This window comes from Microplitis demolitor, chromosome 7 (assembly GCF_026212275.2).
Source record: "Microplitis demolitor isolate Queensland-Clemson2020A chromosome 7, iyMicDemo2.1a, whole genome shotgun sequence".
In the NCBI taxonomy this organism is placed as follows: Eukaryota; Metazoa; Arthropoda; class Insecta; order Hymenoptera; family Braconidae; genus Microplitis; species Microplitis demolitor.
The window spans coordinates 3,307,800-3,330,929 of record NC_068551.1 but is presented as its reverse complement, the minus strand read 5'-3'; the positions used below and the strand labels follow the sequence as shown (position 1 = coordinate 3,330,929).

Sequence of the window (23,130 nt, the reverse complement as noted above, 5' to 3'; positions counted from 1 at the left end):
TGTAAAAAAAAAAAAAAAATAAAATAAAAATAATTTGTAATCATAAAAAATTGTGACAGAAAATTAATTTAAAAAAATTTTAAGTAAAAATTCGATTAAAAAAGTGGGAAGGAAAGAACATGAGAGGGAAAATCAAACTCTTGTGACCTTGATCTTAATCTCAATATTACGTTACCGTCCATCTTACGGCATCATATAAATTAAAACTAATTTACTTGAGAATTCTATATATATCATTGAATAAACCTGAATTTTTCCGAGTTTTCCTATGGCAGAATAATATTCTGGTATGAGGAGAGAAAAGAACACAAGAGGGAAAACTAAAATTTTGTGATCTTGATCTTTATCTCAATATTACGTCACCGCCCATCTTACGGCATCAAATAAATTACAAGCAATTAACTTATTAATTAAATATATCGTGTTCCTTATTCGAAAAGTACTTAAATTTAGTCACTAAATTCAAAACCATAAAGGCGGCCAATTTTTTTTTAATTTTTAGTTACAAAGCGATTGACAATAAAAAAAAATTACCTTTTTGGCTATAGATTGTTTTCTACAACCAAAAGGGCGTATAAAAATATGTCCTTTTGGAATTACTGACGCGTTATATATAATTGAATTAATCCTTAATTAAATTTTTACTTAATTTTCGCAGCGATTGGCTATTGTTTATATTTTCTGATAAATAAATAATTAGTATTTTAAAATTTTTGTTATTTAAATTCTCAGTTATTTAAATAAAATGTATAAAAATTCAAAAAAACCATGTTACCCCGAGTACTCAACCGGAAATGGAACAGCGGTAGCTGAAGCGATTGGTAATTGGGGATTTTCAAATGGCAGAACTATTGAAGGCGGAATTAGTCGTTTGAAAAAAATATTCAATGAAATGGATAAATTGTAATTAATTAAATTACAAAAACATTATATAAATTCTAATTGAAATATTTGTGGCACTGATTCTTCATTAGGAAAACAAATAAAGCAAACATGCAGGTAGTCTACAGTAGAAGAAATGATCCAGAGGCTTGGCTGTACCCTCCAAGTCCTGCTGAATGCAAACCGTCTTGGAATTTTCCGGAAAAGCGACCGCTAATTACTTTTAATTCATCTGTTGATATAATCTATGTGTCCAGTATGGCATCAGTTAAAAATGAACTTGCAAATCCCGCTCCTGGACGGGAATACCGCGCTCAAGTATTTATTATTAATAATTATTAATTATTAATTAAAGTTCATTTTTTATTAATCATTTTATTGCAGGGATCTTCCAAATGGTTCAAAGTTGAACCCATGGGTTCTTGTTACCAGCCAAGATGCTGCGCACCTCAACACTCTTGTACTCGACCTTATTAATTTTTTTTTAATTCATGAAAATTATAAATTATTAATTAATAATTAATAAATAAAAAAAAAATTGAAATGTCATAATTCAAATGTTTTACAAAAAAATATTATTATTTTTGACAGCATAATCGTGAATGTGTTAAAATTATTTGTACGTCAGTGCAAAGTAAATTAACGATGACAATGACATAGAATTTTAAAAAAATTAATAAAATTAAAAAAAAAAAGTAGTTTTGTCAATAATAAATTAAGTAAATTATTTAAATTAAATTATTAAAATGCCTTGTGATGGGAAAAATCAAAATTGCGATCGTCGACGAGAGCTTTTGTCGCAATTAAAATGCCTTGTCAGTTCAATGGATCGCAAGTAAGTTTTGATAACAAACTAAACTCGGATGTAAAATTTAAATATCTTATTTTTTTTTTTTAATATTTGTATTTGAAAAAAGAAAACCATGTGAATGGGATGAACCACCATGTCCACCTCCAGCTTGCATGCCCGATGGTTCAGCTGATCCATCAACGCGCTGTGTAAGTAATTAGCAAAATAAAAATTTGAAAAACTGTTGACCCTGTGGATCAACCCTAGAACTTGCCGTTTTCGAGCTCAGAAAACTTTAAAATTTTCAATTTTAACAGCGGAAAGTTTAAAATTACTCTGTATTAAAAGATTGTAACTAATTATAAAATATTTAGATGCCGATTAAAGCCGTAAAAAGTGTTAACTTTCGTGGCAGCGTTATGTATAGATGCGAATGTATAAAAAGAAACGGGCTTCAAGATCGCTGTATGATGTTGGACTGCATGGGTCGTCCAGAATGTATGACTAAATTATATCCAATTTGCTATCCTGGTAGAGCGGCTTTGCTGAAACTAACAGATCTTGGAGACACTCAAACCGCATTAGACAAATTTTATGCTGCTGATAAAGCCCGCGAGTCAGCACTAGCAGCCTACTGTCGACTTGTTTGTCCTGAAACGAATACTGATGGTTCTCAATGTGCTCCGCCTCTATTGATAACTCCACCACAATCACTGCAAGATGGCTATCAATACCAGCACCAGCAGCAGCAGTGTAATCAACCACATTGTCAACCATGTCACCAAAGTCCCGACCAATCTTACAGAATACAACAACATCCGTCTAATCAAGGCCCTGGAAATCAATTACCTAGTCAGCATTGTCAGCCATGTTATCAAAGTCCCAATCAATCTTATAGAGTAAAATCTTATCCATGTTATCAAGCTCCTGGAGATCAATTCTCTAATCAACATTGTCAACCGTGCTATCAAAGTTCCAATCAACACCAGCCTTACAATCAACCAGTACAAAAACAGTCACCGCGTTATCAGTCATGTCATCAGGCTGGAGATTACTATCAATCAAACCAAAGAAACCAACCGCACTGCCCTTATCAGTCATCTCAATCTCCCCAATACCAACGGTATCAATCAGGTCCATCTCCACGCGCTCCTTGTATGATTCCGAACTATGTACATTGCTAATTACGTCACAATAAATATTAAATTTTGTTTTCTATAAATATATTTTTTTTTATTACACAAATTATAAAAATAGACAATACTGATGATTAGTTAATTACTATAAGTAATTCTATTTGGAGACGACAAATAACAATAGAACAATTAATTAATTAATTGATTAATTAATCACTGGCAAATTTGTACAAATCACTTCCTATTTTTAAAAGAATCCCTTGATCATTCAATTTCTGTATAAACCTATTGAACTCATCGACCAAAATCCCATTGTCGATAGCAAGTCCATTTAAATCAATTTTTGAAAAACGATTGACTCCGCTCTTAGCTTCATCTTTTAGTATATTTACAAATGCTTTTACCTGTCAAAATATTATGCATTAATTATTTTAAAAAACAATTTTTATAAATTTTTATGTAAAATTTAAACTTACTTTATTGGCAGTTATTTTCCCACCATCAGTCTTTAATGTTGAGTGTAAAGTTATTTTTGGCACGCAAGATAATGCATATTTATATATTTCAATAACTTCAACGGCGTCAGTTTTAGTTGTTTCAACTCTTAATGCTAATTTAGCTCTTGCCTAAAATAATTATGGGATTTTTATTAAATATTAAAAGAATCACATAAGTATTAATAGAGTAACTTGTGTATGACTCCCAATAATTTTATTAAAAAAATTAATAAGAATTTATCTCCTCAGCAGATAAATAAAAATATTTACCTCAGTAAGACGTATCAAAGCTTCCAATTGTCTGTGAAAAACTGGCAATGTACCAAAAATATTTGTCTGCTCTCTAAGTTGTAGATAAAATTTTTGCAAAATTTCAGCAGCTGGTCTAGTCAACTTGGGCTTAACATATTGCCTCGCATAGGCGACGTACTTCCTCAATAAAATCTGCGGTATAAAATCTTTGCGTCCATTTGGATCAGTCAGTCTTTCTTGAAGAGTGAGCCTTTCATCAACAGGCACCTGCTGTACCTCAGTAGAATTAACTGAAGCGAAATTTAATCTCTGAGTATCTTGTGGGTTACCAGCAGTCTGGAACCCTTTCCGAGCATTCATAACATGAGCGCACAGGAGTTTATCTAGTTTACGATCTGGTCTGTCTAGTAGTAAAAAAATTAAGTCACATCTTGACAAAAGAGGTTGACTGAGATTTAAATTATCAATAACCGATTTATTAACATTGTAACGACCCCCGATAGGATTTGCGGCAGCTAGAATTGATGTTCTGGCAGGCAGTGAACAAATGACACCTGATTTAGCGACACTGACAGTCTGCTGCTCCATCGCTTCAAGCAAAGCTTGATGCTGAGTTGGCATTTTGTCAAATTCGTCAATTAAACAGCAGCCCCGGTCGGCAAGAACAAGAGCACCTGGTTCAAGTGCAAAGTCATTCGTTCCACCTTCTTTGGTCAACGTCACGGTAAGACCAGAAGACGTGCTTGAGTTCCCACATACATAGACCCCTTTCGAAGCGATTCTTGCACACGCTTGAAGCATCTGCGACTTGCCGAGACCAGGATCACCGACCATCAGCACATGGATGTCGTCTCTTGATGAGTCTTTGCTACTACCGCCGAATAAACTTAACAACAAACCAGCTTTTATCATATCATGGCCATAGATCGCTGGACAAAGTGATCTTATTAGCAGAGGAAATACATCTGGGTCTGATTCAATTCGTTGAATTGATTCGTAATCTTTATCATCAAGTTCTATTCCCGCAGCACTTTTAGTCTGTGATTTATTTTTGTTATTGACAATTGAGACCGCTTCGATATAAAAAGCATTTGGAACCGCCAAATCTTTGCCTTTACTTTTTCCTTTTTGTATTCCGTCATCAATACCACGTGCTTTTATTATTCCGACTACTGTAACATCGTCTCCAGGTACGCAAGTATTGACCAGGTCATCGAACAATTCAACTTCTAATATTCTAGGCATCTTACCACTGTCATCTTGCATGTTATCCAAATTTTCTTGCAGTTTAATCACTTGATAGGGAACCGTTTTAGTGTGACGTGACCCTAATTTCGGACTGAATTTACACTTGCTACATTTTTTGCATTTTTTCGGCAGCGTGTAGATCCAGTCATTCTGCTTCACTAGTTTTAATGTATTGCAGCTTATACAAGAGAATAAAATCCACTCGGCTAAATATGAAGGTCGGCCGACACGAATCACACAGCCACGTGTCGCGACCAGCCTCCCTCGTGAACTGGCTTTCAAATCACTTGACGGTACCACCGGCTTCTGATTAAATATTTTCACTCGCAGCATCGGCAAGTTATTTATTTTTAATGACTCCACCATCTCATTATCAGTCTCTGGGTCCATCAAAACATGATAAAGTGCTAGACCCAAACAGTTCAATGTCTGACTTGGAGATTCTTCCAAATCAGTTCTAAATGTTTCCCATTCACTCATAAATTCCTCGTCATTGTAAAAACGATCAACGTTTATATTAAAGGCTGGTCCTGTTTGCGTTGTGGATAAATACGTTGCATATATGTTTGGATTTTTTACCATAAATTTTATTCCAGCTTCTATTCTTTTGACCAATTCTTCATCTTTATCAATATCTACATGATTTTTTACGTAATTAATATAAATTATACTAGTAAATTTTATTAACTGAATGAGTAAAGAATAAAATCTAACTTTGACTTAATCAGAGTAAATTGGACCCCTGGCATAGGGAACTATGGAAAAAATTATTCAAGTCTTAGATAAATACTTTTTAGGGCGAGGAGAGACTGTCAGGTTAAAAGTTACTCAGCTGACTTGAAGACTATTGGAAATTTTTATTTAAATGATAAAAAAGATTTTTGTCTTCTAACTTCAACATTAAAGAAATTAAATATACAAAAGATTTAAAATTTAAAACTTAAAAAAAAAATTTAATCAGTAACTGAAGTGTCAGTGACGTTTTGAAAATAAATAAATTTTATTAAAAGTTATTAATCCTAGAATATTTATCATGATCTTGTAAATTCCAATAGGGTAATTTTTTAATTTATGATAATTAATAATTAATTTACCTTCAGAACCAAAATATAATTTACAGCCATAGTACCGTGACTTTGATTTATCATTAAAAGCATATACATTTAATGATTCATCATCGCTGTCAATATCTTCATCATCAGAATTATTAGAGTCGTCGTCTTCATTGTCTAAAAAATAAATAAATTTATAAAAAAAGTATTTTTAAAACTACAAATAATTTTACGATATTGAAGTTCTGACGTCTAATAATTTTTGGATTTTTTTCAAGATAATAAATTATAAAAAAAAATATTTTAAATAATTGCACCTCTAGCTTCTTCAATTTTCTACATGTGCATATTTTTTTTATCTTTTTTTTTGTAATTAATTATTGTTAAATAATTCAAAAATTGTTAGTTGTAGCTTATGAGTATGAATGTTATAAATTTTAAATAAATTAAAATAATGAAATTTTAAAAAAAATGCGCGCACTAATTTTTAGATTATCTAAGCAATTTTTAATTTTCATTCTTCTCACATTATTTATCCGAAAATTTAAAAAACTGTCAATTGTCAGGCAAATTCATGTTCATTTATGTCAGGATCATTATTTTTTTGAATTTTTACTTATCAATATGTATTTTATTTATTGAAAATAAATTAAATTTTGAATGTCTGCTACTTTCAGCACCATAATAATTTTTATAAATAATTAAATATACAAACTTTTTTTTTTTTTTGCTGGACGTTCATTATTATTTGATTTGTTGTAATTTTTGCGATAACGTTTGTATGGTCTGCTCATATTTAACTTCAATAAATAAATAAATATAAATAATAATTAAAAATACCAGTACTTTTAATAAACAACAAAATATAAGAACTAAAAACAAAAAACAACTAAATGTTTACATGCAATTTTATTGGTTAGACCCAACGATTTAAATTTAAAATTAGTTATTTACTGACATACCGACCATGAGTCAAAAAAACGACAAGAAATTTTTTTTACCGGCTCATAGTTTTTTTTTACGTAATAGTAAGAAAATATACAGAGAATGGTGTTGGTGTTGGTGATGGTGATGGTGTTTTTGTTTTGACAGAATGGAGATTGTAAGATTAGTTATTAATTTAATTTACAATAAAATTGTAAATTTAATTTAAACAAAATGACTAAAAGAATTAAATTAATTAAAAATTATTTATTTAGATAAATTATTAATTTATTAATATTTTATTATTTAATAATTATATTTTTGATCAATGGAGCTAGTAGAAATAAATAATAATAATATAAATAATAAATTAAATGATGATAATGATTTAAAAGTAATTAGCAATACACGACTTAATAATGCAATAACTTACAATGATTTTTTTACCGAATATTTAATTAAAAATGAACCGTGTGTCTTCAAAAGTGGCATTACCAATCAATGGCCATGTGTTAATAAATGGATATTTAATAATCAGCCAAATTTTAAACATTTAAAACAACTTTATGGTAAAATTTTTTATTTAATTAACTTTTATCATAATAAGTATGAATGTAGCAGACATCAGTCAAATTTAAAATTATAAATAATTTAAAAAATAATATTTTTAAAAAATGCACTTATTAATTTGAAAATTTTTTAAATGCCTATTTTTTTAAAAATTTTATTTTATTTATTATTTACTCAATTTATTAATAATTTTTAATTTGTCTAGTGTCTGCTTTTCAAAATATTTCTTATTTGAATGGATCATTTTTTAAAAAATTTAAAAATTAGTAGACGGTTATTTTCAGTATCATCAATAATGATAAAAGTCGCGACATTGAATAAATTTATTTCTTTTAAATAAATAAGTGATCCTCAAGTAGCACGGATTTAATTTTAAAATATCAGATCTTTTAAAAAGACACAAATTTTTTTGTCTCAAACCCAAGATTTTAATACAAAGAAAACAGATTTTAAAAATTTTGTTTTACTTACAAGTAACTTATTTATAAAAATTAAAAAATTGATGTCTGATACTTTGAATATCATTAATAAAAATTATCATTATTTACAGGTAATTGTAAAGTACCTGTAGCAAACTGTAAAATAAAGTACTACAATGCACAACAGAAAAATGAAATGACAATTGAAAAATTTATGAATTACTGGGAAGAATATAAAAATAAAAATTATTCAAATGAAATGCCTGTTTTATATTTAAAAGATTGGCATTGTTTAAGAGACAATCCAAATGATTTTATTTATAAGGTACCAAAGTATTTTTCATCTGATTGGCTCAATGAATATTATTTAGCACATCCAGAGCTGTCTGATGATTACATGTTTGTTTATATGGGACCAAAAGGATCATGGTAATTTAATTAACTCATTAATTATCAGATAAAAGTTCCAATCATTGAGACTAAGAAGTAATTTTACTTAACATCCAAAGCAAATTACCTAGAATTGATAAACAAAATTTTGAAAAAATAGATAATTTTATACCAGCTGTCAGTAGTTGGGTCTTTCATCTTAATTGTATTTTATAAGTTATATTATTGTAGTTAATGCTGGTATATTTAATACAGGACACCTCTTCATGTTGACGTTTTTACTTCGTTCAGTTGGTCAGCAAATATTGTAGGAAAAAAACGATGGTTATTATTCCCTCCAGGTGAAGAAAATAATCTTTGTGACGCTCATGGTCATTTACTCTACGATATTGATTCACTTGAGACCAATAATTCATTTATTAATCACAAAAAATGGTTTGAAATAATTCAAGGTCCTGGTGAAATTGTTTTTGTACCTTCTGGATGGCATCATCAAGTTTGGAATTTGGTAATTTTATTAAACAGTCAATTTTTTAAAAAACAGATTTTTCGATTACTCTCCAATTTTTTTTAACAACAATTTTAAATTTTTGACTTTGGCAACTTCTGGGCCAGGTATTAGACACTTTCAAAAGTAATTCAGATTTTTTGAAAGCCTAAAAACTTTGAAAACTTGACTTCCCTGTAGAATTTAAATTTTTTGTGTACTATACGTCATCGAGATGTCAAAAGTTTCATTTCAGTTTCTGAGCTGAAACTCTGGTTTCCTGGGAATATTTTTGTGCTGGGCAGGAAGTGTTTTGTCACATGTCTTACTGCCCAGCATAGGAACTACTCGTATTATAACGAGGACTAGTAATATGCTGTCAGTTTCTACATTTTACAATTCTTGTGTAGCAGTTACTATTCATATCTATTTTCCCCGTGCACGCAGAGTTAAATTTATGTAATGAAATATTATTTTAGGAAGACACGATATCAATAAATCACAACTGGATTAATGGATGTAATATATTAAATGTATGGAAGGAATTAAAGAAAGCACTATTAGCTGTGATGAAAGAAATATCCGATTGCTACAACATGGACAATTGGATGTCTCAATGTCAAACTATTTTAAAAGCATCTCACGGCATGGATTATTTACAATTTTATGAATTTTTGTCATTTATTATAAAAAAACGCCTAAACTCAATCAACAACAACAAGCCGTGCACTAATTTTGACACATGGGAATTTGGCCTAAATCATGTACTATTTGATCTCAAACAAGCCAAATGTGTATTAAATTATCTAATAATTGATTCGAGAGATAACAATATCTATGATATTGTTTTTCGTGATAACAGGCCTGAAAATTTGATCCAACGTATCGACGCAATTTTAATATAAATATATATTTTAATAAAAATAGTTTATAATAATAATAATAAAAAAAATATAGATTTATAAATAAAATTATGTGCAACGATTGGCCTTAACAGTAACATAAAGTAACATGGTCTAATAAATAATTAAATAACGTTTATTAATATTGCCAACTCATTTTATTTCTACTTACAACATTTTTTCATCATACAATTTATGTCGTATTAAAATTTTTAATCTATATGTAATATAATAATATATATAAATATATATAGATATATATTAGACTGTGCCAAATAAAATGGATGTTTTTTTGGTCCCATATATAAAATTTCCCGCTTAAATAACATGGGAAAAATTTGTTATAACTTTGAAATTTTATAACTCGTTCATGGATTAATAAATAGAAATGAACACAACATATTTTTGTGGAGAATCAAATGCTCTACAAAAAAGGTCTCTTATAATTTTTTGATAAATTTAACCGTTGGAGTTATTTGAGCTTAGATTCAAATTTATGGTAAATGTCACGTTTTTTTTACTTTTCCAGCAAAATTATCAGTTGTATCGCAAAATTTCATAGAAACTTTTTTGTAGATCATTTTTTTTGCAATCAAAATGTTATTTAATAATTTTTTAATCTCACAATTCAAAAATTGCAAGTTTTTCAAATTAATTTGGAAAAAAAATAACTTTTGAACAGATAGATTTATTGAAAAAATATAAGAGACCTTTTTTGTAGTGCATTAAATTTTCTACAAAAATATTTTATGGTCTTTTCAATTTATTGATCCGTTGAGTTATAAAATTTCAATTAAAAAAATTTTTTCCCATTATTTAAATGAGAAATTTTATTTAAACGCGCGCGCATTTTTTAATTGAAAGAGGACCCAACACCCATTTTTTTACATTACATTCAAAGTAATTTTTATATGAGACCGAAAAAAAAATCGATTTTATTTGGCACAGTCTAATATATATATACATATATTTATTTAAATTTATTAACTATTTTATATGTATCAGAACTTATTTACTTTATAATAATTATTTTTATTTAAATAATTATGAGCACTTAGACATAATAAGTGATCAAATAGAATTAGTACATCGTAAATAAATGTGCGTTTTTTTTTTCTTTTTTTTTTTTTTTTTTTTTTTTTTATGTATACAGTATAAAAAATTTATTGTGATTATTAATGAAGATGATTATGAATAATAAACATTCATATTTTTAAAATAAACAATGTAAGTGATATTTTCAGTGCTCGGTCTTTTAAAATTTATTATGTACATGCACACTTCTTTAAATAATTCATTGTACGACGTCAATTGATAACTACTAATAATTAACTCTAACACAAAAGTTTAATTATATCGAAGCGTAAATCAACGAATATTTTATTAGACGATGCTTTGAAGTCAGAAATAAATGATTTGACGAATTAAAACTTTTAAATTTATTTTACTATAATTTAAAAACAATTTACGTATATATATATATATACTCAATTACTTTAGGCGCCATAACTATTGATTAACTTTAATTATCTTTGTAATGATTTTTTTTCTTAATTTATTTTATACTTCAATTCAATATATATTTATTTTTTTTATATTTTTATTATTAAGTCCCTTTTAATCTTGCACGGCAAGTATCTAGTAATATTTTATCTAAGGAGGAAAGGGGTCTGAGATACATAACACAGAAGATATTTTTGTAATTTTTTTTTCACAATAGCTTCTTCATTAAAATTCTCAAAATTTGTGACACTATTCAGCATCATTTCTAGAATATTCTGATAAATTTTCGTAAAAAAATATTGAAAAATAAGGCAGTGACAGTGGGGAGAGACGAGTCACAAAAATAAAGTCTCCAGTAGGCAGGATAACTCATGACTGCCTCATCTGAAATCAAAAAAGAGTTATCCTGCTTACTGGAGATTTTATTTTTCAGGTGACTCGTCTCTCCCCACTACCACTGGCTTATTTTTCAATATTTTTTTACGAAAATTTATCAGAATATTCTTGAAATGATGCTTAATAATGTCACAAATTTTAAGAATTGTAAAAAAGAAGGCACTCTGAAAAAAAATCATAAAAATATTCTCTTGTTTTTGTATCTCAAACCCCTTTCCCCCTTAAATAATCTACATGTTTTATGAATATATCAATTAGTCGTCATAACAATTAACAAAAAATTGATAAATTATTTAAAACATGTAGGTTTTATTTTTAATAATTTTTATTTCTTCCCCTATACAATACATATATTTATTAATATATTTTTTAAAATAATTGTTACGCCAATTTATTATTATTATTATTATTATTTTTTTAACAATATTTATGATAATAAATTTTACAATGATATATATCTGATTTAATAGTTTTCTCTTCTAATATTAACTCTTTTAATTACTCTATATATTTTATCTAGTATATTAATGTACACTCAACTGATATAATATAATATATATATATATATTTTTTTTTTTAATTGAAAAAATATAAAAAGACAATAATAGTAAACGCGAAAAGCAAACTGTTAAATTTAAATCTAAAAAAAGAATAAAAATAAGCATGAGTTCTACGGCAAATAAATTTATATATCTCATTAAAACTCAGTAACAACCATTTTTTTTTTTTGCTTTGTTTTTTTGTTTAGAGTGCATGTGCATTAAATTCTTATTTACAATATCAATAATTAAATAATAAATCGACAGTAAGAGCGAATTTCAAAAAGAAATAAATGACCTGTGATAGTGAAATAGTAAATTTTGCTTACCAATGAGATCATTATAATTATCATGATTAAATGGGATGAGCTGGAACAGATGAAGACAAAGGTAGCGTCGATGTGGGTGAATTAGTAGTCGTAGGTACGGATGCACTAGGAATTCCCGCGGGGATTGTAAGTGATTGAGGTGGAATAGTGGTCGCGATTGAGGGACTGGTCGGTGAAGCTGCTGGACATGTTGACGGTAAAGGCAGCGGAGTAGATGGTATTGGTTGGTGAGTCGGTTGTCTTGGAGGCGACAGGAGTTCTTGCCGATCACGTTCTCGCTCTCTCCCTGGTCTCCAAGCTTCTAGAAGCGACTCGACTCGCTCTTCAGTTGGACCCCAACGCGCTGTCCCAGCTGCGTTTTGAAGCCAGACTACCAGAGTACCATGCGCTGCTCTGATATTAACTTCCCCTCTGTTAATTATTTAAAAAGAAATATTTTTATAAATTCTATTGGATAAAAAATGTATGTTATAAATTAGAGTGGAGCGAAATTGTTTCAAGTAAAGAACTTACTTGGGTAATATATGCTGGAAGCCATGCCTGTATTCATGTTCCATAGCAGGGACGACCACTTGTTTCCGTTTAAAATGACTGCTTTCCAGTTTGATTAGTGCGTTCGGTGCGGGATCGCGCCATTCCGGTAGAAAAACAATAAAAGACAGCGGCTCCGTTGAATCAGACAGCAGTCTCTCGAAATGATTTACCATGGCTTCCATTAGTTCCTCGCAGTACGGCGGGTTGGCTTCGAAAGATCCACTTACAGGCCTGAAGTCCAGAAAAGGCCCGCGTGACCCAAAGTACGAGTCGGTATCGGCGAACGCCGAGCAGTATTGTCGGAAATAACAGTTAAATGGAGAGGCAAAGCATTCAAATGTGACGCCAAATGATCTCTGCAGGCACTCGAAGACAGTTACAGGCAATGCCATTTGCGTGGCATGGCCCTCATTTATTCCTAGATAAGTCTGGTAGCGTTTAAGTGCGCACCAAACACGTGGTAAAAACATTTCAAATTTTTTATCATCAAAACAGTTGTACCTGTATAAGTGTTCGAGTTTCGTTAGATGGGAATTGTTAATGCACATAGTGTCGCCGTGATAGCGTAACATTGTTTGTTCACGTTCAGGAAGATATTCGATTTGCGGTAATCGCGGCGCCGGTAATGAAAATTGCACTGGATAACACCAGACTTTACGTTGAGTACTGGCTGGTCCACCTAGAGGTATCACATCTCCAAGCCCATTTTCCTTTAATATTTGATGGTTTTTGTCCTTGACCTTTTTAGCGTAATCTGTTGATAAATTGTATATTTTTAAACAGATTCCTTCCACGCTCGTTTTAACAGACTCTGTAAGATGAGGTTGGCACTGACGCTTCAAGTGTCCAAGTCGGTCTTGAAAATCGTCAAAAGTTGCGCCAACTGTCCGTCTTAGCCACTGAAAAGTGTCTTCCGCATTCCACTTTACGACTTTTCTGCTCTCCGAAGAAGCTGATCGCGACTCAATCATTTTTTTAGCAGCCTCTGCATACCGCGATAGCTGTTTTCTCGCATCTCCAGTGAATTTAGGCCGTACTATTTTAATCGGGATGTCATTCATTATTTCCCGGTACATCGACATTGATATCTCAGGAAAACACTGACTTGGTAATAGCGGATCTGAGCCGCAATCAATCACCTTGCGCTCCATAAGCCATCGATTGAACGAATCTTTTGGCGCGTCAATAGATTCGCGCGTGTGACAAAGCTCTTGGTAACACTGACGCAATTTTGACAGCAAGCTGCAACGAAGAGCTTCCGCGTCCGGGTGAACGTGCAGTAAATTTGACGGCGCCCGTTCATAAATTATAACATTTGTCGGTACATCGAGATCCCATGGACCAGCGAGTACGAATTTTTTTATAGCGACTGTCGGATTACCGTCTTCAGAGGCACGTCGTTTTAGAGGACCTCCCGGAGTACCAGGAGTCAGTGGCCCATTTCCTGGTGGCACTGGCGCACCGCCTCCGCATATTCCCAAAGGATCAGTTATGGGATCAAACTGAGGTTTGGTACCCGGCATTACCCATAGTGACTCTCCAGTTAATTTATTCCAAAAGTACGGCCGATTTTCTCGTTTACTCCAAAATTTTTTCCATCCCTGCTGCTGGAGTTCTATTGACAATTCAGCTTCTGGATAACCTGGTGCACCCTATTAATAAAAAAGACTATAAATAATTTTATTTATTCTTTAACTTCCCGCTAAAAAAATTTTAAATTAAAAAAAAAAAAAAGAAAGTTATTGGAAACCGAGATTTCAACAGATTTTGACATGAGCTCCGATTTACTTCATTACTTTTTATGAACCTGATCGAAACGAAAATGAAAAAAATTTGTGTAATTTGACAGCTTAAAGGTGATTCAAGGAGTACTTGGAAGTAACCTGCAATTTTTGGCATTTCATTCCGCGAAAAATGTTCCGATCTTCAGGTATACTATTTGAATTCTCGCAATGAAAGATGCGACATTACTATTTTGGAGCTTGAAGAGCTCAAAAATAGCGGGAAGTTTTAAAGCTGGTCCGCAAGGTCAAGTGATTTTCCGAATTTTGAATGACCAATCACACGTAAAAGTGATAAAAATCGTTAAATAATTTAGCAGCTAAAAATTACTTGATTTATCGGCATTGGCTGCTGTAAGTGTGACAGCGGAGAGCAATGATCGACAATATTTTGAGTCTGGGGAATTTGCTGGGGTTGAAGTTTGACTGGAGTTGGTACAATAACTTGGCTGACATTTGAGCCAGGATCCTGTTGCATCATTGAAGGATGGTGATGATGGTGCAGATTGTGGTGGTGGTGCATTGTGCCTGCTACCGGAGACATCGACTGACTCGACATAACATCCCAGACTGTTGTGTTTGTAGTATTTGGTAAATCTTGTTTTCCACCACTCGCCTCATTCATATTTTCATCTAAATGATAAACAATTTATTACTTTTGTTAGCTGGCCTAGTAAATACGTTGTGGCAATTAACTTAATTGATTGATTTAATCATGAGGATCAACGTGGAACTATAAAGTAAAATAAAAATACATATAGAAATTAATAAGGAGTTTGTTAAAAGTAATGTACTGATAAAATTTTAACGAAAAAGTGAAAAGTATTTAAAGTTGGACTAGGACTTGAGAGGCGGGTAATTGATTCGTAATTTGAAATCTAAGTCGACGCACAAAAGATTATTGTGGCTCTGTTTTTGTTTACATACTAATAGCCCGCGTTAAATATAATTAAAAATAATGACAATAATGAATAAATTTAATGATTGTTATTTACTTTATGGATTTATTGTACTTACTATGTATTATTTATGTGTAAATTTAATTGTTATTTATAACAAATATCACGATTCATTCATCATTTGTGATAAATTGACGCGACGGACTCCACCTGTAAGACGCCATTTGCTTGGAGACTGATCAGAAGTGCGGACAAAGTTCTGAGTATGGAGGGTAGAGGTACCTCTACCCTCCATATATCTGAGGAAATTTATTTTTTTTGTCAGCGCACTCTATAATAACTTGCTGAAATTATCATCGGAAAGATAGGGATTTATTTTATTCGAAATTTGAAAAAATTCTGTGTTACCGACTGGAGTGGATGTTTATTGCCTTGATGGCCAAATTAGCCGCAAGTTGTTGACAACCTACTGTCAAAACCTGTCGCCAAGTTAGCAGCAAAAGTTGACATTTCCATAAGTTGACGACAACTTTCAGCTCGTGTAACTGTTGCCAACAAGTTGATGACAATTTGCTCAGAAACTTGGTGACAGGTTGCGGCAGTAGATTGTCGCCGTTTCCGAGCAACTTGTGGTCAACGGTTACACAATTAGAAGTTGTCAACAACTTGTCGTCAAGTTTGTCGCAGCTCGAGTTAAATACCTTGAAGTTGACAGTAAATTGTTTGTAAACTTGAATTCAATGTGACCACAAGTGTTACTGTCAGACTGACATTAAATTGATTGAAAGTTTCACTTCAAATTGACGGAACGTTTTTCTGTCAAACATTCAGATGACGGCAGTAGATTTCAATTCCCGATTCGATTATTTTTCACGAAGTTCAGTCTTACAAACATCAATAAAAAATTTTGAAAATTTTTCTGTTCCTTTAATTTATGGCATGAGTTTATAAAGATATACACTCAACATAGAGCGAATCATTTTTCTTAATCAGGGAAAGCCGTAATAATTACAACTTGTAATTTTTCCAGTTTCAAAATAGAGGAACTCTGCTGATATTTGATACTGTAATTTTTCCATTATTTTTTCCGTGTACTGTCGATATTTAAATGAGTCTGAAATTCTTGAAAAAAAACTACGGCTAAGAAAATAATTATAATTTAGTAAAACCTACAAATTACTTCTCGAATGACCTAATGGAATGTTGAGTCCTTCATAATATTACAAGTAAACCAACTACCTGCGGCCCGGATCCTACGAAAGGTAATAATATTTCTCGCATCTTTTGTCCCAAACAAAGATAAATCAACTGGAAATGTTTAAGTACATTGGTCATTTAAATTTGTCTTAAGCACAAGATTTGTGGTGTCTACTGATTGGCATACATATATTACACTTCCGGAAAATTATAGAAACTGTAAATTTTTAATTTCAGTCCTACGAGAACTACTGTCCTTAGTGGATGCACGTGGTACTAAGAAGCAATAACAAGAAATAATATTTCTCACAGAATATTTTTGAAGTAAGGTTTAATTTTAATAAAAAAAGTTTGTGGCAATAAAGTAAATTTAAATTCTTCTTTAATATTTGAGCACGTGGATTTATAGAATTCGCGGGCTGTCGAGGCAATCGTTTATTTTAAACCGGCCTGTGAACGAGATTTGAAAATAATCCAGTATATCGAATTTGAAAAGTTGGTTTGGTAATCATTTATAAAATTAAAAAAAAAAAATGAGAGGCTTTGTCGCAGTGAGAATACGCAAATTGCAGGGTAATGATATTTGGAAAGTAGTTTATTATAAATGGCTGGGAAAAAGTAAATATGGAAAATTTGATAAATGTTGGATGCCTGATAAAAATATTGAATACTATGCACGTAGAAGATTACTACATGCAGAAGGTGCCCGATGGGTTAATACTGATATTATTGAATGCGATATTTTTTGTCATGGTAAGTAAATATCCTTTGAATTGTGTACACAGAAAAAAATGATTTCTTGGGGCAAGAAATACTTTTTTTTCTGTGTATTAAAAAATCTATCAGGTATTAAACTGTTAATTTAAACAATTAAAATAATTTAATTCACTTTTTTTTTTAGATTTTTATGAGCAAGCAGAAGCTAGAACATTGGAATTGAATTATCATATTTTCATGGAAAGTAAGTATTTCTATGATACAAATTATGTAAAGTAATTAGTGGAGATTGATTACTAATTTATTAACGCAGGTCAATTTGAAAAAGAAAGAGAGACTTTTCGTCAACGGTATAAATGGATGAAGCAAATAGAAAAAAAATATGCCGAGAGAGAGCAACGAGAAACTGATGATCGTTTAGGAAAAATATTAGATATGCAACGTTATATTTTTCCGATTAAAACCATAGAAGAACTTGAACATTTTGAAAAACTGCTTAAAGAGGATTTCACACTGCCTCATTGCTTGGTAAGTTTTTTAAATTAATTACAAATTTACATAAAAATTATCACTATTATTTACTTTCATCAACTTTTTAACAGATTAGTTCATTCATTACTCTAAAAGTTTGTTTAAAATTTATTTTCTATTCAACAGGATAATTTTATAGAAATGAATACCACTGCGCGAGATTTACCGAAGAGTATTAACAGGATTCTATCTGAAATTTTTTCAAATGAAATTAAATTTCAGTGTTTGCGGTTGAGTAGACAGAAAGATGAAATGCTTCTCAGACAAATATTCATATTGGATAGATTAGAAAGTAATTATTGAACTTTTTTTTTCTTTAATTTATCCAATCGTGGTAAGGTAAAAGACCTAGTACTCAATCAGGGAACTAGTACCTGATCACTCCGTATATTTGTATGTATGTATTTCGCAAAATTTACTAGATATAGATACACAAATATATCAGTGATCGGGTACTGGGTCTCTTACCTTACATACAAATATAAATAAAAATTTAATTTAATATAATATATTCGTTTAATTGTATTTCAGATTTCATTTCGGAGATCAATCCAGTGTTCAATGCTACTCCACACATAAGAGCATGGTTCTTTTCTTGCTTAGAAAACTAAACGGTCTTTGCACTGCAAAAAAAGATGATAACCTCAAGAATTTTGACACATATGCGTTACTTTTAATATAGACCAGTGTAACTTTTTCTACACAAACGACATATGTTAAAATAATATATGAAAAAGTGTCAATCGATCGTTTTATACGCAAGTGTCAATTTTGACGAATCCTTTTTTACAGTGTGCTAAACAAGTTTTAATTGTAGATAATAAATATCATTTTTATTTATAAACTTTTTCATTATAATTTTAATGTTTGTAAATTTTGCCGACGTAATAAATTCGATATTTCTTTTAATCAATTAATTTTCTTTTATTTTGTAATAATTAAATGCTATCTAGAAAAATTTAGCGTGGGACAAATGCGCATGCGCGAAAATTTAAAATTTTGGCTTTCCATTTGCTTTTTGTCATTCTGGCTAGGTGTCACTATCGCTCATAGCCATTTTAGCTATAGTAATTCCGGGTAAATGTGAACCTTGCGTGCAAGCCCGGAAATCGCTCCTACCCAAAATTTCTTAAGTGCGCATGCGCAAAGAAACGCGGGAGAATATTTAGTACATAACATACTAGGGTGGGAGTAAAAACCGAAAACATCCGAGGCACACTTTTTTGCAAGGACAGTTTTACATATTTGTATATATATAGGTATATATATATGTATATACAATTAGGTCTAAGGTCTGTCTAATATTTTGGAGTTTTCACGTGACTTAGCACGTGCTGTTTTCTAATTCAAACAATTATCATATTTTATAAATTTTTTTATAACAATCACTGTATATATGTATATATATATTGATATATGTTGAAAATAAATAATAAAATTGTAAATAAAAATGAGTTTTTATAAAACAAAATCAATTATTGAAGAAGGAGATGTTGTGGTTTTGTATTTTGGACCTCAAAAAATGCATTGTTTCGAGGTTACACACAAAATAGTTAACAAAAAAGGCGAACTAGTTGATAATGTCTTCCAAACAACTCACGGTGCTCTAAAAATCCCATCATTGATTGGTAAAAAGTATGGTACTAAGGTAGAATTGACACGTGGATGGGCGTATGTTTTGCAACCGACTCCAGAATTGTGGACAGTGACTCTTCCTCATCGAACTCAAATTATTTATACGCCTGATATCAGTCTGATAATTCATCTACTGGATCTCGTTCCTGGAAGTATTGTTATTGAGACAGGTAATTTATTATTTTTTTCATGATACCAGCATCGGCATGTCAGCCAACTTCATCCTGGTCTTAAATCGTTTTGTTTCATTTCTTGTCACACAATTATTTATGATATGATATTCCAGGAACTGGCAGTGGGTCATTGTCACATTCATTAATCCGAACAATACGACCCCATGGTCATTTACATACATTTGATTTCCACAAACAGCGGGTCGAATTAGCGACTGCTGAGTTCAAAAAACATGGAATTGGCGAATTTGTGACAGTAACTCACCGTGACGTTTGTCTAGAAGGTTTTGGAGACGCATTGAAGCACAAAGTCGACGCAGTATTTTTAGATCTACCTCATCCTTGGCTAACAATAAATCACGCGGTCGATGCTCTGAAGGAGTCAGGTGGTAAATTGTGTTCGTTTTCGCCGTGTATTGAACAAGTGCAGCAGACTTGTATTCAGTTGGAGGCCACTGGATTCGTTGACATTCGCACTCACGAGTGTTTGCAAAAAGAACTGACTGTTGTTTATAAAAATGTTCCTAAATTGAATCTTGATTGTTTGAAAAAAAAGGTTCGCCAATCACTAAATTATTATTTTACTATCGATATTAATAAGGAACTGATTAAAAATATTCATTTAATTTCCAGCACTCGGTGGAAGAAGTTGTGGAAAAAAAATCTGGTGAACAAGACAAAATATTGACGGTATCGCACGCTCATTCATTACCAGGACACACAGGATATATTACGATAGCGACATTACCGCCGCTTTTTGCTCGCATTATTGATGATGATAATTAAAAATAAAAGCAACAAATAACTGACAAATTTATATAAAAAGGGTTTTTTTATTCATAATTAAACAATGAAATTTAACAGGTTAATTTTATTAATTAGTTTTTAAAGATGATTGATTTAGAAAAAATACTGTTACTTTAAGCAGGAATGTCATTAACAATAATCAACATGGCACTATAATTATCATGTCGTTAATAACCTAGACGCTGAGATTCAAAATTAATAACTGATTTATGGCAAATGAACTTTTAAAATAATAAATTATTTTATTCAGCTTTGTTAGGACTCCATGTAAGATAGTCAGGTCTCGTGGCAGCTTGATATTCTTTAACCAGACACTCAACAACTTCGCGTGAATTATCAAGTTCATCTAAATTATCTTCAAACATTTTTTCTTTTTTGAATTGCTCAAGAAAAGCTTCGCGTTTCCGTAATTTGTCATACTGCTGAAGAGCGCGATCAAACAGTGATGATATGTTGGTGTGGTTGGCAAGCATAAGACCGGAAACACGGTGAGCACTTTGAATGTATGGAGATTTCCTTGAAAGCGCGACTTGGATACTAGCCGGTCCCCAAGGTATGAACTGCGCCAGTTTACGTTCTCTTATTCTCTGGAGAGATTTATGAACTTGGGTAGGATCAACTTCTCCTTGAATGATATTTAAAATTGATATGTAACAGTGCGAGGCATTTCTGTCCAGTGCTGTGGACACCATCATGTTCTTTGGCTGCAAAAGTCGACGCATCACATCGAGCACTGACGTTTTCCGAACAGACTGACCTTCTTGGTCTGTCGTCAGCGGCGTGTATCCGGTCATGAGGAAATGAAGACGTGGGGTTGGAATCAATGGTGCGATCAAACCAACCAGGTCGTTGTTCATGTAAGATGGGTATCTTAGAGTTGTTGTGCTGACGGACATTATTGTTGATACTAGCTTGTTGATTTGAGTAAAACTGGGATTTTGAATGTGCAGTCGGTCTGATGCTATTCTGTTTAGTGCTGTGTTGTCTAATACTACGACACAGTCAGCACATTGGGTTAATCTTTTTAGTGTCAGCAGAGAATTGTATGGCTGTACTACGACATCACTGAAAAATAATATTTTATTATTGTGTTATTTATTTATTTATTTATTAATATTGATATTAATACTAATTACTAAAAGACACTTTTATAGGCCCTTTTGATTTTAGTCACTAAATTTAAACCCAAAATTTAAAATAAAATAAAAATTAAATCGTCGTGCAGTGAAGTGGGTAAGTAATACTAGTGTTAAATAAATAAAATACCTTATTTCATCTTGGTTTGGAAATACACTGTAAGTTTCAATCAATTTCTTTGGAAATCTATCAGCTAAAGACTCTAACATAAACGAACCCATACCAGAACCAGTTCCTCCAGCAATTGAATGGCACAATACAAATCCCTATTAAATAAAGTAACAAATAAATAATGTTTTTATTTCTTTAAAATTTACGAATTTTACCTCCAGACTATCACTACCATCAGCTTCGCGATCCAGTATGTCAAAAATTTCTTCTTGAAGTTTCTCTCCCTGATGATATCCAGATGCCCAATTATTACCAGCACCACCACCGTGCTTTGATAAATAAATATTCTCTGGATTGTACAGCTAAAATTATAAATAAGAATTTAAATTATTATGACACTAATCATTTTAAATGAAACATTTAGCGAATCTTACTTTAGAATATGGGGAATTCATGATCGTATGAATAACTCTAGGTTCAAGATCAAGTAATACAGCTCTAGGTATATAATGTTCATCATCAGACTGATAGAAAAAAACATCTTTTCTATCAGTACCTTCAGTTGCAAATTCTTCAAGTATCCCCTCTGGACTTATTCCATGTTCAGCGCAAAGTCGCTTCCAAAATTCAAAGCCAACTAAAAATAATTTTTTTTTAGTTAAATAAATAAATGACAGTAAAGTTAGCGGACGTCTGACAATTTTTTAAACTTTTTAAATAATAAATTGAAATGTTTCTAAAATAAAAATAAAAAAAATGCATGTTTAGAAAATTCAAAATTAAGTACATGCATTTTTTCAAATTTTATTATTTTAATTATTAATTTTTTTATATAAAAATAAAAATTGTCATATGTCTGCTACATTTACACTCATATAAATAATTACGATAAATAATAAATAAAAACAATTACTTTGATTGCCGCATTGACCAAGCTGGAGAGTTATCATTTCACACGGCATTTTAAATATTAACGTCACTTCATACGCCAATAAATAATAACTTCGTAGTTTGAATAATTATTTAAATTATTTATTCGAGTTTAATTAAAATTAACTCGGACTGATTGACACAGTAACAAAAACTCAACGAATAAATTATTAATTTTAATTTTTAATATCTGTACCAACGCATAAACATCTGATACAAATATATGACTTGACTGCTGCTGCCATCTAATACAGCAAGTCCAATAAGTCGAGTTCCAATAACGAGAAATTTCCCCTCCTTGACCACTACTACGACTTTGCTGTCTCTCCCTGATACTATACATTTGCATGTGTGTATATATT

General features: G+C 31.2%; 7 protein-coding genes across 8 annotated transcripts; 4 read left to right on the top strand and 3 right to left on the bottom strand.

Moving 5' to 3' along the window:
- The first annotated feature begins 35 nt into the window (after positions 1 to 35).
- Positions 36 to 1,359, top strand: LOC103576921 (uncharacterized). Its single transcript, XM_053740452.1, has 3 exons — positions 36 to 903; positions 975 to 1,200; positions 1,267 to 1,359. The coding sequence occupies exons 1-3, from the start codon at positions 746 to 748 to the stop codon at positions 1,357 to 1,359; spliced, it is 477 nt and encodes a 158-aa protein (XP_053596427.1). The 5' UTR covers positions 36 to 745.
- A 269-nt stretch (positions 1,360 to 1,628) lies between these two features.
- Positions 1,629 to 2,856, top strand: LOC106693283 (uncharacterized). Its single transcript, XM_014440176.1, has 3 exons — positions 1,629 to 1,717; positions 1,800 to 1,881; positions 2,047 to 2,856. Exons 1-3 carry the CDS (start codon positions 1,629 to 1,631, stop codon positions 2,854 to 2,856), a joined length of 981 nt encoding a protein of 326 aa, XP_014295662.1.
- An 85-nt stretch (positions 2,857 to 2,941) lies between these two features.
- Positions 2,942 to 6,766, bottom strand: LOC103576859 (DNA helicase MCM8). Its single transcript, XM_008557268.2, has 5 exons — positions 6,573 to 6,766; positions 5,900 to 6,034; positions 3,576 to 5,440; positions 3,285 to 3,434; positions 2,942 to 3,212 (listed from the first exon to the last, which is right to left on the bottom strand). Exons 1-5 carry the CDS (start codon positions 6,649 to 6,651, stop codon positions 3,018 to 3,020), a joined length of 2,424 nt encoding a protein of 807 aa, XP_008555490.1. The 5' UTR covers positions 6,652 to 6,766; the 3' UTR covers positions 2,942 to 3,017.
- Positions 6,767 to 6,910: 144 nt separating this feature from the next.
- LOC103576920 (2-oxoglutarate and iron-dependent oxygenase JMJD4) lies at positions 6,911 to 9,688 on the top strand. 2 transcript variants are annotated; one of them, XM_053740506.1, is made up of 5 exons: positions 6,912 to 6,959; positions 7,057 to 7,350; positions 7,902 to 8,199; positions 8,416 to 8,668; positions 9,127 to 9,688. In XM_053740506.1, exons 2-5 carry the CDS (start codon positions 7,110 to 7,112, stop codon positions 9,550 to 9,552), a joined length of 1,218 nt encoding a protein of 405 aa, XP_053596481.1. In that variant the 5' UTR covers positions 6,912 to 6,959; positions 7,057 to 7,109; the 3' UTR covers positions 9,553 to 9,688. The 2 variants fall into 2 exon arrangements, with proteins under 2 accessions (XP_008555595.1, XP_053596481.1); XM_008557373.2 differs by having other exon boundaries at positions 6,911 to 7,350.
- Positions 9,689 to 10,690: 1,002 nt separating this feature from the next.
- On the bottom strand, positions 10,691 to 15,788 carry LOC103576858 (mRNA (2'-O-methyladenosine-N(6)-)-methyltransferase). Its single transcript, XM_008557267.2, has 4 exons — positions 15,649 to 15,788; positions 14,963 to 15,264; positions 12,830 to 14,502; positions 10,691 to 12,727 (listed from the first exon to the last, which is right to left on the bottom strand). Exons 2-4 carry the CDS (start codon positions 15,254 to 15,256, stop codon positions 12,343 to 12,345), a joined length of 2,352 nt encoding a protein of 783 aa, XP_008555489.1. The 5' UTR covers positions 15,257 to 15,264; positions 15,649 to 15,788; the 3' UTR covers positions 10,691 to 12,342.
- Positions 15,789 to 19,261: 3,473 nt separating this feature from the next.
- Positions 19,262 to 20,581, top strand: LOC103576857 (tRNA (adenine(58)-N(1))-methyltransferase catalytic subunit TRMT61A). The gene is made up of 3 exons (XM_008557266.2): positions 19,262 to 19,780; positions 19,897 to 20,339; positions 20,417 to 20,581. Exons 1-3 carry the CDS (start codon positions 19,426 to 19,428, stop codon positions 20,567 to 20,569), a joined length of 951 nt encoding a protein of 316 aa, XP_008555488.1. The 5' UTR covers positions 19,262 to 19,425; the 3' UTR covers positions 20,570 to 20,581.
- Positions 20,582 to 20,823: 242 nt separating this feature from the next.
- Positions 20,824 to 23,031, bottom strand: LOC103576856 (tubulin gamma-2 chain). The gene is made up of 5 exons (XM_008557265.3): positions 22,752 to 23,031; positions 22,273 to 22,475; positions 22,054 to 22,200; positions 21,857 to 21,993; positions 20,824 to 21,655 (listed from the first exon to the last, which is right to left on the bottom strand). The coding sequence occupies exons 1-5, from the start codon at positions 22,798 to 22,800 to the stop codon at positions 20,833 to 20,835; spliced, it is 1,359 nt and encodes a 452-aa protein (XP_008555487.1). The 5' UTR covers positions 22,801 to 23,031; the 3' UTR covers positions 20,824 to 20,832.
- Positions 23,032 to 23,130: the final 99 nt, after the last annotated feature.